The sequence below is a fragment of the Polyodon spathula genome, chromosome 25 (assembly GCF_017654505.1).
Source record: "Polyodon spathula isolate WHYD16114869_AA chromosome 25, ASM1765450v1, whole genome shotgun sequence".
Lineage (NCBI taxonomy): Eukaryota > Metazoa > Chordata > Actinopteri > Acipenseriformes > Polyodontidae > Polyodon > Polyodon spathula.
The window spans coordinates 4,935,167-4,950,530 of NC_054558.1; the positions used below are offsets into that span (position 1 = coordinate 4,935,167).

A 15,364-nucleotide genomic window follows, 5' to 3' on the forward strand; every position below is an offset into this window, starting at 1 on the left:
AATCCTGCAGCACATGCAGACTCAAAGGCTTGAGTTATATTGAGTTACAAAAACCACATGAACACAAACCAAGGGAAGATTCTCAGCACGGTGACAGGGGCGACCACTGGTAATGTCCATAAAGCAGAAAGGACTTTTAAAAAGTCATTCTGTTAATCTGTGTGAAACAGTAAGGTAAATGCACAAGGCTTTGCCCAGTGAAGAGATGGTAACTGGTTCTCTACGTGTTAATGTTCACATCCTAAAAGCAAATGCATGAGTGACTGGCTAATGAAGCTGGGGGCTCCCCTGCTTGTTATCTAGGAACCAGGAGAACGCTGTCGCACCGTTTAACAGCTGCTTTGGGACCTGCAGCATAATCAGGTGAAAACCCCACCGGAGTTCACACACACACACAGAGCAATGAAACTGTCTGACCACTGGGTGTCAGTGTTGCTCCACTTCCAAATTAGGTCAACCGTACAGACCAAGTTATGTTTGACGTCTGTCGTGAATGATAGCTAGCTAGTTTTTTTTTTGTTTGTTTTTTATTTTATTTTTTTTTTTATTTAAAATTCCGCTTAGCAAAAAGAAAAACTGCTGGGACCCATGCATACAACCGCAGTAGAAATCCATTGCAAAGTTACCTCTTCCAAAATCTCAACTCTCTCAGGTAAGAGACTGTGGTGGCTGGTATCCAGGACTTTTTATAAACGAACAGTCAGCCTAAGTCTATTATCTCTCGGGTTAGACGAGCAGTTCTCTATTTCTCTGACCCTCGGTGTGACTGTATTGCCCGCTCGCTAACTGCGGCAGTCGCGCAAGTAGACCAGCAGAGGGCGTTGTTTCTCCATCAGCTGGTCTCGGTTGAATGACGACAGGGAGCCTTTTCTGTGTTTCTGCACTGTATCCAGGAAGTGATTTTAAACAGCCACCCGATCGCACAGATTGTATTTCAGGTGCAGGACAGCCGGTGTCAAAACATGATCAGGAAAGAGGCACCAACGTCGTGTAAAACTCGGCAAACCGGGTCGACAAATTCAACACAAGACCGACAGCAAACAGAACAACTGCTAACACGACGAGCGCTCCGCCGGTATTGCGCATCGAGGCTTAGCTGCACACAGTAAGCTACTCTGTAGCACGCAGCAGCGGCAGAGAAGTTTAGAGTTGCATTGCTATAATTAAAAGCATCGACCTAGCACTGTTGCTATACAGTGGCCACCTCGCTTTAAAATAACAATTTGATTAAATGTGCGTAATGTTTTATTTTGGACACGCTCCGAAGCAAGCATGTAAATATGCTCTCGTTGTGGATGAAGTGTGCCAGGGTGCGCGGTAGGCACTAGTGCAGAAGGGTGATATGCCCCCAGTGTTTGACCCGTACAGCAGTAGCGCTGAAGAGGGACTCGGGATGAATGAGTTTTGGCTGTACGGTTGGCTACGGAAAGTGGGCATTGTCGCTGCTCATATTATTTCTTTGGCATTGACCATATTCATAACGCTACTGTCCCGACCTGGAACAAGTAAGTATTATTATTTATTATTATTATTATTATTATTATTATTATTTAATGTCATAATTGTCATAGATGAAATTACAGACACTTATAGAATGAATTACTTCCTTAAAATGTAAGATCCCATTTATAAATGAACTACAGTGACTGAAAAAAAAGCAAAAAAAAAACACAACGCATTTGTAATCGCCTTATTCCTATGATGTAATAATTCTCGCTGAAGATATAGGGTTTGGATTTAGATTTATACCTGTGTGAACGTTTAGTGATAGATTTGAGAACATGTTTGTGTTATGCAAGCATGTGAGTAATGCAATAGCAATATTTATTTAAAGAGTGAAATTATGAATACTCCCTGTTTGAATCATAGAGAGTGACAGTATGTGTCTTCTCTGGTGTCTAGCTGTTAAATCAGGTGCTCAGGTCAGGCTATGAAGTGTTCCTAATTTGATTTCCGTTGCCTCTACAGGTCTCTTCTCTTGGCATCCTGTGTGCATGTCTGTTGGAGTAAGTGAAGTGTTTAAACCATATTGTTATTCAAAGCTGTTGTCCTCTTATAGTGAGTTTTAGTGTGGAGAGACAAGTTCATGATCTTAAACACGGATGGAAATAACATTCCATAGCAGCTTCCCTCGTTTCAGCTATAAATAGCAGCTTGATTAGCTGCAGCGTACAGGTTGCCAGCTCGGGTGTGTCTGAACTCTCATTGAAGCCAGGCATGGATCACACTGGTATGCAATAGGAGCCTCATTTCCTGGTTCTATACTACTGGGCACAGCTCTCTGTGAAACATTCATACAAGAACATGACTTAAAGAATATAATTCTTTGGACAAACGTTTCCACTAGAAGTCCTTTGAAGTGTCCTAGGTGTTGCTGCATGAGCGAAAGACCTGTGTGCAGAGCTGTGCTCCCGTTGTAACCAGCCAGCCTCTCCCTGCTTCTCTCTCTCTCTCAGTTCAGCCTCTGCATGACGGAAGGTGTGCTGCTCTTCTCCAGCGAGGGCTCCCCGTTCTGCTTCCAGTCTAGGAAGGGCAGGGTCCGGCTGCACTGGGTTCTGCAGGCCCTGGTGGTGATCGCTGGAGGGACCGGGCTGGCTTTCATTGTGGCCAGCAAGAACGTTTCCGAGCGGCCTCACCTGACCTCCTGGCACGGCCTCCTGGGCATGGCCACGCTGGTGGCCACGGGCTTCCAGGCGCTGTGTGGCGTCTGCCTGCTCTTCCCCAAACGGGTGAATTCCGTGGCCCGGCTCCGGCTGTACCACGCCACCTGCGGGCTGGTCACCTACCTGCTGGCCACGGCCACGCTCGCCCTGGCCATGTGCTCAGACTGGTTCCAGGGCACTATCAAAGGGGTGCTCTGGTACGTGTGTGTGCTGCTGCCGCTGCTCCCAGCGCTGGTGGTTATGAACCAGATCACCAACTCCTACTTGCCTACCTATCATAGAAGGATGTCCCGGTCTGAGTCTGGCAATGTGTAGAGTGCGCTTTTCTACTGTTCCTAAGTGTGTGGCACTAGTGGCTATGTGTGTGTTTATGTGTGTTTATTATTTATTGAACCGGAACTGCTGAAACCTGCTGCAGACGGACCCCTCCTCTGAAACGAATTGAATTCAGCGACTCTCTTCGGACCAGGTTCCTCCTTCCCCGGGCTGTAATGTGTCCGATTCAGGGAAGCAGAGTGTGGCACAGCCGCTGTGCCAGCGTCTCGGGTGCGGCCGGTGGATGGAATTCAAGATCATTCAGTGGAGTGTGATCAGGCTGTTGGACTCGGCTTGCTGTTTCTCCCTGGCACGCTAACACAAGGTGTGGCTGTAGATGTCAGTAAAGCAATGCTCCTTCGCTATTGTGAATCCTCCCTGAAATGGAGATCACAGACAATGTGTGACAAAATCAAATGAAAAGCAGGTGGTGATTGTTGCTTTAAGCAGTGTCATGCTGTACCTGGTTAAGGAAACTGCGAAAACTGGTTTTACTAGAAACCAAGCTGTTTGAAAACCAGAGCTTTGTTAAAAGCAAAGTGGTGTTTTACAATAAGAAAGAACCAGAATAAGAAGTGATTGTCTTGCCACTGTAAACAGGGTGTGTTTTGTGTTTGTTTGTATCTTGTCGTGTGTGTTTTATGTTTGTTTTTAGCTTGTGTGTTTTATTTGTGTTGAAAGCCACCTCTGGGATTCCAGCAGCGGTCACATCACACAGTCGGTCTCTAGTCTTGTAAAGGGAATGCAGTTCGGGTTGACCATCCAGCACTTCCAGAAAACCCAGTCCACGTCAGTTGCCGTCATTGATGTGTTTGAGGAAATGTCTCTCAGTGGCTGTGCAGCTGGGGACCAGGGAACTTTTAAAATGTTTTTCTACTGAGTCTAATACCCAGTGTGTGCGTGAATCATACGGAAACAGCGTGGAAGGCTGCTAAGACGGTGTGTGTAAGCCTTCATTGTGCAATCTGCTGTAGCGTGTATCATCTGAAACAAGGCGTTGTTGTTCTCATGCTGGGGAGCGGATGGATTCACACGGCTTTCTTCACGTCTGTCGGGTTTGGGGCTTACTTTGTACTATAGTTTGAACATGTGTCTATCTTGTCATCAGACCCAGTGCAAGTGAAACTACATTGGATGTGCTGTATTGAATAAAAGGCTGTCTGTCTGTGAAACAGACTCTGGTTTCCTTTGCTTTGTTTGAATGGAAAGGAAGTGTAGGTTCCACACACAGTCGTGTACTGTTTTATTAAAACACCCCACTGCTGCTGTGGTTTTGCATTTGAACTCAAACCACTAAAATAAACCAATTAGCGATGGTCTAATTTAATTGATGACTAATAGAAAGAGAAAAGGAACACAGAGCCACACATCGTAAAATTAGCGCAAGCCTATTGTTTCTATATCACCGATTACTGACCATAAAAATTGAAATTCTCACACCTAGAGGTTTTCATGAAGGTGGGTATGTAAAGCATACAAATGAGAAAGCTTGAGGTGTGCAAATACATCTGCACCCTACTGCTGCATACAGGAACCTGTTCTCAAATATATATGAGTTACAGAAAGAAAATATAAACGGTTGAGTTAATCTGCCCTTCAGGATTGCAGGCGTGTGCGTGCTGTGTGAGTGATTCTGTTAACCCTCAGATTCCACAAGGGGGCGCTGTTTACCAATCGGCCAGTCTGACCAGAATGAATTTTCTTCAGGAACATTTCAGAGTGACTCAATGTGCTGAGCAAACAGTTAAACCCCCCCCTCCCTCCCTTTATACTGGATATTGAGTGTATAGCAGTTATAATTACTGTATCGTCAAACCCTCTGATCCCACAAGGGGGAGCTGTTGAGTCAAGAAATGAATTTGCTTCACCCTTCAAGAACAGATAATGCAGTCCGATCTGTCATCTCTGTGCCCCGCACTGACTCCCATCCCTTCACAGGCCGTGACCTGAGCGGGCTTGGCTGTGCGCATCGCCGCGCTTTCTAACGAGGTGTGTGTGTGTTTAAGGGGTCTTGACCTTTGATCTCTGAAAATAAAAATCCGCAACCTAGCAAATGTGGAATGAAATGCATGTGCCAGGGCTCGCCTGCTTTGATTGCATCCTCTCTTTGAGCCCCCGCAGCTGCGTGTGTGGGGTGGGGGGTGTTCAGTATCTTGATGTATCGATGTCAGGCAGCAGTTTAATAGAGTTGTAGCCGGAGCTTCGTTTGTTAGCGCCTCGTGAATTCTTAATGCATGGACAAGAAAGGAATTATTAAAAATTAATCAGGTCACAGCCCCCCCCCCCCCCCCCCCCCCCCCCCCCCCCCCCCCTCCAGTAACTGAACCTGCGGCTGAAGAATCCGCTTTGCGACTCTTATCAACACGGAGCAGCTCCGCCGGTGAGCAGTCGGAAAAAGACAGCAAATTCCTTGCATATGAAACAGCATTTTTTTCTGTAATAAAAACACGTTGAAGTATTAAAGGCAGCCATGTCCTGTAAAAACATCTGGAATAGACGGAACTAAGAGCAGGAGACGTGGGACGGGACGGGACGGGACGGATTCAAATTCACGTTAAACCCTAGCTTTATAAAAACGAACCGTAGACAAAGCATAACAAAGTGTCAGCCAGCACAGGCGAGCGCTGAACAGAACAGCGAGGTACAGGAGAGCACATTAATAAACATGCAACACTGCAAAAATACTGTCGTCTCGTTTGGATAAGGGACGCGGCAGGAGCCAGGGACGGGCTGAACAGATGGGTTTGCAGAGAGGCAGATGCAGGCTGCAATCTGCTGTGTACAGACACTACACCGCCGGGGTGGTGAAGGCGAGGTGTTGCTTGATCCTGTACGCGTTTTACCGCTTCTATTGAGGGGATCTCGGTAACGTTACAGAAACACACGGCACCCATACCGATTAGAGTAAAAATCGAATTTATTCCGTGAGTCAGTCACACAGGCGCGCCAAGGATAACCCAAACACCCCCCATAACAATTCGTACACGAATGCAACCACTATTTCAACACCGGATTTAAGGTGTGTATTGTTTTTTTTCTTTGCTACAAATCAATGAGTTTTTAAATGCTGGGCTTGCTATCAGTGCACAATCTGTACTGGAAAGAACGAGAGCGCAGCGGTCAACAGTGCGACTGCAAGAATGAAATGCAATTAGGATAAGCGGTGAGCAATTAACGACGATTATCACGCCTCTCTGAAATATCAATTAAGCGAGCAAGAGTCGGGCTCTGTCCAGATAAAACAAGTAAAAACAAGCGCCATTGTTTTTGCTATTAACAGCTTTTACTGAGATGGATTTGAAAACAGAATCGGCTCAGAATAAGTTTAAAAGGGACGTCATGTGATCAGAAATGAAACCCGACAAAGGTCGAGCTGTAACAGATCAGAATAAGCACCCTGTTGAAGTGCTGTTCATTAGAAATGCACCAGGTGGCAGCAGTGAGCTGTGTTTCTTCGGCCGTACAGCTCACCCAAGCCTTTGCATCTATTTGTATTTGTTTGCTCTAAAGAATGTAATCCTCCCCTCAGATTGTCGGCGGATTTCATGCTCGGAGCCTCTTCCGTTTTCCAGATTACAGTCTGAAAGTCATGAGACTGTTGTTTTCCCCCAGAAGATCAGAACACAGCCGCAGCATTTCCACTGACAAGACAGGGCTGTCCTTTTACTGTCAACACTAACCTCGTTAACCCCCTCTCACCTGAAAGAAACTTGACATCCTCTCAATCTGCACCGCTTCGATTCTGTTAATTATATCAGGATGCTGTTCTCAGTCGTGATGCATTCCTGTGCCAGCACTTGTGAGCGTGTGTTTAATGAAGTGACCAGTGTGTTTAATGAAGTGACCAGTGTGTTTAATGAAGTGACCAGTGTGTTTAATGAAGTGACCTGTGTGTTTAATGAAGTGACCAGTGTGTTTAATGAAGTGACCAGTGTGTTTAATGAAGTGACCTGTGTGTTTAATGAAGTGACCAGTGTGTTTAATGAAGTGACCTGTGTGTTTAATGAAGTGACCTGTGTGTTTAATGAAGTGACCTGTGTGTTTAATGAAGTGACCTGTGTGTTTTACTCTGTGGGGCTGTCTCTGAGCAGGCTCGAGCAAGGCGGAATGTCTCTAATCAGGGCAGTGCTGAAAGGACCCCCGAAACAGTGTGCTTCTTAAAGATTTGGAAATGGAAAGTCTTTGAGAGTTTTCAAGTAGAGGAAATGGCGCCTCCTAGAGGTCGTTTCCATTCAGGCCTCAATGCGTGACATTACACATTCTGACACCCTGAAAAGCAACCTAATAAATTCAACGGCAAGCTTTTCATTGGAAAAGAAAAGACTTCACATCCTCAGAGGGATCTCATAAATATTCCGCGGTGTCTGGAATCCGTGGGGGTGCTGTGCAGTTCAGTCTGTGCTTCAGTTTGTAAAAAGCCAGATGATTTAAAGTCCGCGGATTCACTAACCCTAACATGACCCCTGTGCGCTACATTAAAAACACTGCTAGCCGTCTCGCTGTGCTCTCCCTGACCCCTTTCCAGTTTGCATGTGATAAATATCGGCATACTATGGTAAAAAAATTAATTCAATTTAGGTGTAAAAGACCGAAAACAGCATAACGTACCAGATTTGAACGGGTCCTTCCTGCTCTCTCAGTGGGAGTTGTTTAGGCATGCGTGAGCAAGCGCCGTGGGCTGCGTGGCACTTTACAATGGGTATAATGGGACAAAGACAAGCCACTAAGCTCTCTGGTGTCACCTGTGATGGAGAGAGTAATGGCTGAATGTGTCTGTTGGTTTGTTTGGTGCAGTTGTTGTATATAAAAGCTGTGGTGAGGGTGATGTAACGTGGGTTTTGAGAATGTGCAGCACTGCGGTGTGAAGCAGTGTACCCGGTCAGTGTGGAATCGATCTGCAGGCTCTGTCCTTGAATTTCTAAAAGAAACCCGCACCTTTGAAGTCAGCATCTCCTTCATGGCTTCCGATGAGGGGCAGGCTTAGCACCAGTCCCAGCCCTGTCTTGGTTGCCGCAGCCTGGGAAGACGTGAAGATGCCACGACACACGACAGACCCGCTTTCTGTGCTAAACTGGCACACACCCTTACCCATCTTCACAATGACTTCGGTGAATGATTTCACAGTGTGCTCGAAGCAGTCCCACGGAGTCAGAGAGAGAGAGGGGCGCTGTGGAACAGCTGGGTGCAGTCCAATCTCACTGTTTCTGTCTTTTAAGGGTCTGTGATGCTGAAGCTGCAGACCTGGACTCTGTCCCAGTGTGCTGACAGATTACAGGAACTCCTCTATCCATTATTGAAATGTTTTTTTTTTTAAGTATATACAGGTCATTAAATTGTTCTCAGCAGTTCTGAAAGCTGCGATGGCGTGAGTGGATTTATTATCCGCAGTGCAGCGTCTGGAACAAACGGAGCTCGAGGGGCTGCATGGCTGATTAATGACTTTTATTTTATTTTTTATTCCGTTTAAAGAAGACGGACCTTGAGAGTTATGCATGTAAAAACAGCAGCGAGGCGAGGCGGGCTATGACAGTGATGCCCAGCACCCGCAGATTGACAAGGTGGGCTGTGACAGTGATGCCCAGCGCCTGCAGGTTGACGAGGCTTCAGCCCTCACCCGGCAGCCCCTCTCCACCACTAGCTCTGCTACACAAACTGGAGGGACAAACCAACCTGCTCGCTGTGTTTGTGCACGCACTGCTTTATACTATTTTCATGGGAAGGGAAAATGGCACTAAAGATGAGGTGTATAATTTAATACTCTTTTTGCGAGTGAGCTGGTGTTTTTGACTCACACACACTGGGGCTCCAGACTAGTTAAAACTGAAGCCTGTAAGTTTCTTCTTTTGTTAATTATTGTATACCGATTTGGTTTCGGAGTCTGTGTCGTGCAGATTTTGCTACCGTGGTGTGCACACTAGGGAGAGACAATGGCAGAGCAAAGCTCAGAGCAGGTGCTGTGCAGTTACGCAATTCCACAGAGCGTCATGGCAAATTTCAACAGATAGGCGGCACTGTGGTCCTGGACGCTAGAAGAAATGTTACAGTATAGTGAAAGGTCCCGCAGCTCTTTCTCTGTTATTAGCAGCGTGTTTGGGATGAGCCTGGCACAGTAAAGGACTCCAACGAAGAGCCCTGGAGGACTGAGCACAGCACAGGCAGAGTGAGTCACAAAGCATCACCCAGCAGCAACACCGGAACGGCAAGGGGAGCTCAGGATAAACAACACGGGAGTGACAAAGGAAACTCGCTCGCAAACACTCGCAAACCCAGGCGCCGGGAATGCTGGATTGTTACTAATATACAGAGGTGAAAGTAGAAGGAACCGAGTCGAGCGGACAAACGTTTCGGCTACGCGCCTTCTTTCACACTGGGGAAGGGGCGCTGTCCCAAACGCTTGTCCGCTTCATCTTGTCTCTTTAAGAGTTTAAGCTCAGAAGTTGTAAGCCGTACGAGCTTTCACAGAAACATACAAAGAACTAACACTTTAAGAAGAGATGACAGTAAATAACACATGGCACACACCAATGATCATAAAACACGGCTCTCTTGAGTTTTTTTTTTAATACATTCTCTATAATCTCTATATATATATTGTTTGGGGGGGGATACAGATTACGGTACAAATATAGGAACCATGTTAAACATAATAAAATGTACCTCCATCGCAAAACAGAGCAAGTCCATTTCTCCAGATGAGAAGTGAAGACAGGAAGAAGTGTTACATTTGAGAGAGGAAAGCAAAGCAAAGAATTTCCAGGCAGGGGCTCGCTGCCATTCCTGAATCATTTTCTACCCACACAAGAGATTCCTAACCTGCTCCCTTTCTAATTACCTAAACTAACTCAAAACAGGCTGGCTCTCAGCTCCAAAAAAAAATTGAGATTCCCTTTCAATTCTGGAGGCTCTATCTATGCAGCTGCTTTTAAAAGGATAACCCAACATAACCGTGCAGTATTGGAGCAGCAGAGAGCTGCATGCATCTGGATACTCCAAGCCAGTCTGAAATAGCATGTTTCAGACTGGCTTCTCCTTGTTATAAACAGAACAATACTGTGCATGGAGCGGGAATAGGGAGAGCAGGTATAACTCACTATGAGGGGGCTATACCTGACCCTCACCCGCCGCATTAGCCTGCTGTTTCAACGCACTGCATGATGAGTTCAAGATCCATATTGTATTTGCTCACACTCATAATGCTAAGCAACTCCGTCAAGCTCTGCGCCGGGCATGATTCGCTTCTCTTTGTTTACCAGCAAGAGTGCAGAATACCAGAGCAGGCCCCTGTCCTCTAGAATATCTGAGCGAACCCAGTCCTATTCAGTCCGTCACAAACAACCCCTTTAGCGCATGAAGACTTTCTCTTTGTGATGTGCTTGAACAAGCAGCGTGATTTAAATGCACAGCATTGTGCTTAATAACTAAAAACTCGCTCTAGCGTGGAAGGCGGGGACGAGTTTCAGACTGTGGGGGTAACAGCCTATTCCACGACGACCTTGCCAGTACCCTAGAGGTCAGTGCAGGGTGATCCGAAGCAGCAAACCCGGTTTCAGCAGGTCGTTCAGTGTTAAAGGAAGGAGGGGGTCATAGACGGGTCGTAATGATTAAACTAAGCTATACAGGGCCAATTTAAAAGCTCCAGTTTAAACACGTTTTAAGAGTACTATGTTCAGTAATTCCATCTGCATTCCTGCCGCTTGTTGTGACGAGGTACAGCCCAAGCAAGGTTGTCTCGGTGGGGTAACGCTCTCGCGTCCTGCCTGCAGGGTGCTTTATCTGCAGGCTCCCATGCCCTTAATTTATATACGCGCTGCAATTGAAGCCTTTGCGCGGAAGGACGGGAGCGCTTGATCCCATCACAGTGAATAGGGTATCTACAGTAATGCCAGCTTGTTCTGTAACATATCTTATTAAAGCACAGTGAAAGGAACAAGAACACTGAATAATGGCTTGCGACTTTTCCTTTTTCACATAGAAAACGAATGTCTTAGCGCTGACGCAATTCGACATCAAATAATATCGCATGGCGGGGTGAAAATAATCTCCCGAGCCACAATTTAATACATAAATAAAAAATAAACTCGCATCATTCAAATCTAGCCACCAGTGATCATTATCGGTTCTAAACGATACGATCAATATCCATTTCCAATGCCGTCTCTTTGTTTAAAACAACAGGGCCGGTGTCAGTTGCCTGGGACGCTTCAGGCTGCAGGAGTCTGATTGTTTTGGTTTTTTTTCAGCATGAAAGGAGCACGGCATCCTCTGTGATTAAACTGTCTTTGTGGCGGCTGAGCTGAGCAAACAGCACAGTGTCTGGCGAGTCTGTACGAGCGATGCGTGTTGCGCCTTTTACGCGGTCCCGCTTCGTGTTCACTGGACTCACCCTAAGCGCGTTTCACAATACCAGTTTGCCCATTAGGCTGCCAGGTTTGGGAGCACTGGTGGGTTTAGAGCAGCGAGGGTAATCCACACCTGGGTTTAGAGGCTGCCGATTAAATAATGAACACATTAACACCTGAATGCAGGCTGACTTGGGGATATGGCTGTAACAAAGATCTGGGCCGGAATCCCACCCCAGGATTAGGGGTTCACTTCACAAAGAAGCCCTAAATACACGCGGTGTGTTTTTACCTACTGATTATAGTACATTCTGTATTTGTTTTTTTTAGATCAACTCTCTGTCAGTCTCTTTCAAGGTTCACGCAATCTCACGATCACTTTCGCCGAATATAAACATTGACAAAATAAAAATCATTTCGAGCAAACAGTGCAGGTTTAATGCTTGTTTTTTTTTTTTTTGGTCAAATCCTACTTGACCTTTACTAAAAAGAAAATCATACAGGATAATTAAAAAAGACACCGAATTATAAAAATAAATACACTCAATTTTAAAATGGCACACACACACGCACACGCACACACGCACACGCACACGCACACGCACACGCACACGCACACGCACACACAGGCTCCGCATCAATAACACGAGAAGGACTTGCAAGCTTCGATCAGGAGCACAGCTGTGCTTCCCGCCCGCTTAATGTAAATTCGGGATTCCACTGTCAACTATATGGCTTGCAGTCAGCATGACAAGCGGAATCATCTAACAGTCAAATATACACCCACACCTGGGTCTGTCAGAGTGAGCTGGCGTTTCAGCAGCGTGCGGGATGCTTAGCAGCTTCGATTTGAATACAGAAACTGCAGTGGAATGCTTTAGAATATCAGAACACAGCACAATATGGTGGCTGAATATAGAATATAACTGGAATATTATGAACCAAAATTCTCATATATATATATATATATATATATATATATATATATATATATATATATATATATATATATATATATATATATCTATCTGTTCTGTAACCCTCACCCTCAGCTATTTTCTTTGCTCTATGGTAGTTTCCAATGATAGGATAGAAATAGGACTTGACCCCACAATACTACTGCAGAAAAACAAATGAAAAAAAAAAAAAATCTGAAAAGTTAAGATAAGCCCTTCGTTAAAAACAGCTCAAACCACACCTGGAAAAGCGTCCTCATCAAACAGAGGGGAGCTCCTTTTTTATTGACTGGTTCAGGGTAGAGCCCCTGTTTTCCTGCGCCCCCCTTTCTCTCTCTCTACCGAATGCCTGCCAGTGCGTTGCACAATGATATCCCTGCCGTGTGCTTGTGCTGTCTCCTGCTACTCCATCACACCCCGAGGGGGGGCTATTATTGCAGCTGCACACGTGACCCCTGCATTGTGACTGTGTGAGCCCGGGGGTCCTTCTTGTCAGCGGAGAGATACATTACTTCCTATAGGGGGCGGTGGTGAGTTAATAACCCTAAACAACAAATGAGCGCGTCAAGGCTCCTGCTGGACATGGCAGATGCACAGCTTGCATGTCTCACTTTGTTTTTTGACTGGGAGGTTTCAAAATTGTACCTGCATCTCCAAACTCCCCTACTCTTCTTTTGAATGGACTATACAAACCCAATTCACAGTATAACTGAAGTGCTACAAATGAAGTTGCCAGAACTATTCTAATATAAGGTTACTTAGCCCTAACCCTAAGCCTCTTGACCTCCCTCACATTGCATTCATGAGTTACTCACAGTAGAAAGCTCTGCTGTGCACGGAGACTCCAGAGATTATGTGCACACGTCTGTTTAAATACATGATATCCCTCGTGCTTTACACCACAATGGGAGTATCTGAAAACACTGAGCTGACGGACTCCGCGTCTGACTTCCTCCTGCGTTCCTTTCCTCTCGTACCCTCCTGCTCCTCTTCAGAGCTGGGGTTCAGTTTCCCGTTCTGGCCCTGGGAGTCTTTGGAAGGCTCAATAAAAGCTATGCGTCTGCTGAGCCCAGCTTGCCCCGCCAGCAAGTCGTGGGTGGGGGTAGCGCTGGCGCTGAGCATGGAAGAGTGGATGCTGTCCTCGTGCTGGCTCTTCACCTTCTCGTCTCTGGGGCAGCAAAAGCAGCGGCAAGGGGTCAGGTAGAGATAGATGAGGACCAGGATGGCGCTTGAGACGCAGCCCACCAGCGTGGTGTAGGCGGTGTTGAAGGCGTCGCTGTCCTCAGGCATGGTGAAGTTGTGCACCCTCACCGACACATACAGGGTCTCATTCAGGGAATCACTCACCGCGTAGCAGGTGTAGACCCCAGAGTCTTCTGCCCGGGCCTGCCGGATCTGCAGGCTGCCATTAGCCAGGACCACGGCGCTCTGGTTGCTCCTCGCCGAAGCAGCCACCTCGTTGCTCGCCGTCACCCAGGTCTTGGTCATGTCCCTCAGTCGGGTGTCACACTCCAGGGTCAGGCTGTCGCCCAGGTAGGCCTCCACCTCGGCCTCTTTCACGGCGCTGCAGTTCATGTACTCCTCCCCGAGCTGGAAGAGGCGCACGCTGGTCTTCTTGGGCGTCTGCAAGGTGCAGTTGTACTCGTCCTTGAAGTCCACGGCTGAGTTCAGCCTCCGGATGTGCCAGAGTGCCAGCAGGCTGTACAGCTCACAGTCGCAGGTGAAGGGGTTGTTGTGGAAGTAGAGCCCGTTCTTGATCCAGGCTGGCAGCAGCTTGAGCTCCTGCACCGGCAGGCTCTTCACGCGGTTGGACGAGACGTCCAGCAGGCTGAGCTCGGGCAGCCGGGTCTTCTCCTTGACCAGCTCCAGGGGGAAGCGGGAGACCTGGTTCTGGCTCAGGTAGAGCTTCTGCAGCTTGGTGACACCCTCGAAGGCGGAGCGGTCGATCTGCGAGATCCTGTTGTTGTAGAGCAGCAGCACCTCCAGCTCCTCCAGCTCGGTGAACTGGTACTCCTCCAGCCCTTGCAGCTGGTTGGACGAGAGGTCCAGGTAGCGCAGCCTGGGGACGAAGGAGAAGGCCTCCGAGGAGATGAAGCTCATGCCGTTGTGGCTCAGAAGGAGGGTGTGCAGCTTATCCAGCTTGACCGGGGTCCACTCGGCCCGCAGCTTGCTCAGGCTGTTGTAGCTGAGGTCCAGCACGGCCGTGTACCTGGGCAGAGCCGTGGGGATGCTGGCCAGCTCCTTCTTGGAGCAGCTCACAATGTTGCTGGCACAAATGCACGTCTCGTGGCAGTCTAATGTGGAGCAGCCCACCTCGGGCCCCAGCAAGGTGAGGGAAAGCAGGGCGCAGAGAGGCAACCAGAGGGAGCTCTTAGGGGTACAGAACGCTGGCTCGCCTGTAGCGGCTCTACTGTGGAGCTGCATGGTGGAAGAAAGTTCCTTTGATCACGGAAGGGAGCCCACCGTCAACGCTGTCTTACATCACGGGGTGCACAAGCCCTCTCCCACAATGCTGGCATGGTGAATCTGTAGCTACGATGAAAGCACAGAGCACAACATTAGACAGAGCTACTGGCAAACAGCCACGTTTTGATCTGTCACACATCAACTCTGTCATGGTTACTTTCTGCCGCTGTTTACAGTTATCTCACAGCAGCGTGATCAATATTCTTCTTAAGAAAGCAGTTTCTGTAATTGTAAGGGGTAGATATAAAAACAAAACAACAGGCACGCAGAAGAAAGGTGTACTGACTTACTGTAGCGCAGGAGTGCTCGCGAATGCCCAGTGATAACTGTTGTATGCATGTATTAACCCGCCGTGTGCCGTCTTGCAAGTAAAGTTGTCAAGTGTTGCATTGCACCATTTTCTCACTGACGGACACTGCATCTTCCTTTGCTGTGAAAGTTCAAGCTGGCTTCTTGCAGCTCATACTGATATTTTAGAATTTTTTTTTTTTTGCTTGCGTGGAGATTTGTGCATTAAAGGAAACAAACCAAAAAAAAAAAAAAAAAAAAAAAAAAAAAAATCAATATAATCTTATTGGCGTAAGTTTTCTTTGAAACGCCTCCCAAAGCCGCATTCCTTCTAAAT

General features: G+C 47.1%; 2 protein-coding genes across 2 annotated transcripts in view; one reads left to right on the top strand and one right to left on the bottom strand.

The window, feature by feature from the left end:
• Nucleotides 1-826: 826 nt before the first annotated feature.
• On the top strand, nt 827-4,150 carry LOC121299457 (cytochrome b561 domain-containing protein 1-like). The gene is made up of 3 exons (XM_041227163.1): nt 827-1,505; nt 1,969-2,006; nt 2,457-4,150. The coding sequence occupies exons 1-3, from the start codon at nt 1,343-1,345 to the stop codon at nt 2,976-2,978; spliced, it is 723 nt and encodes a 240-aa protein (XP_041083097.1). The 5' UTR covers nt 827-1,342; the 3' UTR covers nt 2,979-4,150.
• Nucleotides 4,151-12,370: 8,220 nt separating this feature from the next.
• The window catches only part of LOC121299598 (amphoterin-induced protein 1-like), a 3,116-nt gene continuing 122 nt past the window's right edge, over nt 12,371-15,364 (bottom strand). The window contains exons 1-2 of the mRNA XM_041227418.1: nt 15,030-15,364; nt 12,371-14,805 (exon numbers count right to left, since the gene is read on the bottom strand). The exon at nt 15,030-15,364 is cut by the window's right edge and continues 122 nt beyond it. Coding sequence (XP_041083352.1) covers nt 13,168-14,697 — 1,530 coding nt within the window. The 5' untranslated portion in view covers nt 14,698-14,805; nt 15,030-15,364 and the 3' untranslated portion in view covers nt 12,371-13,167. The remainder of the gene's footprint in view (nt 14,806-15,029) is intronic.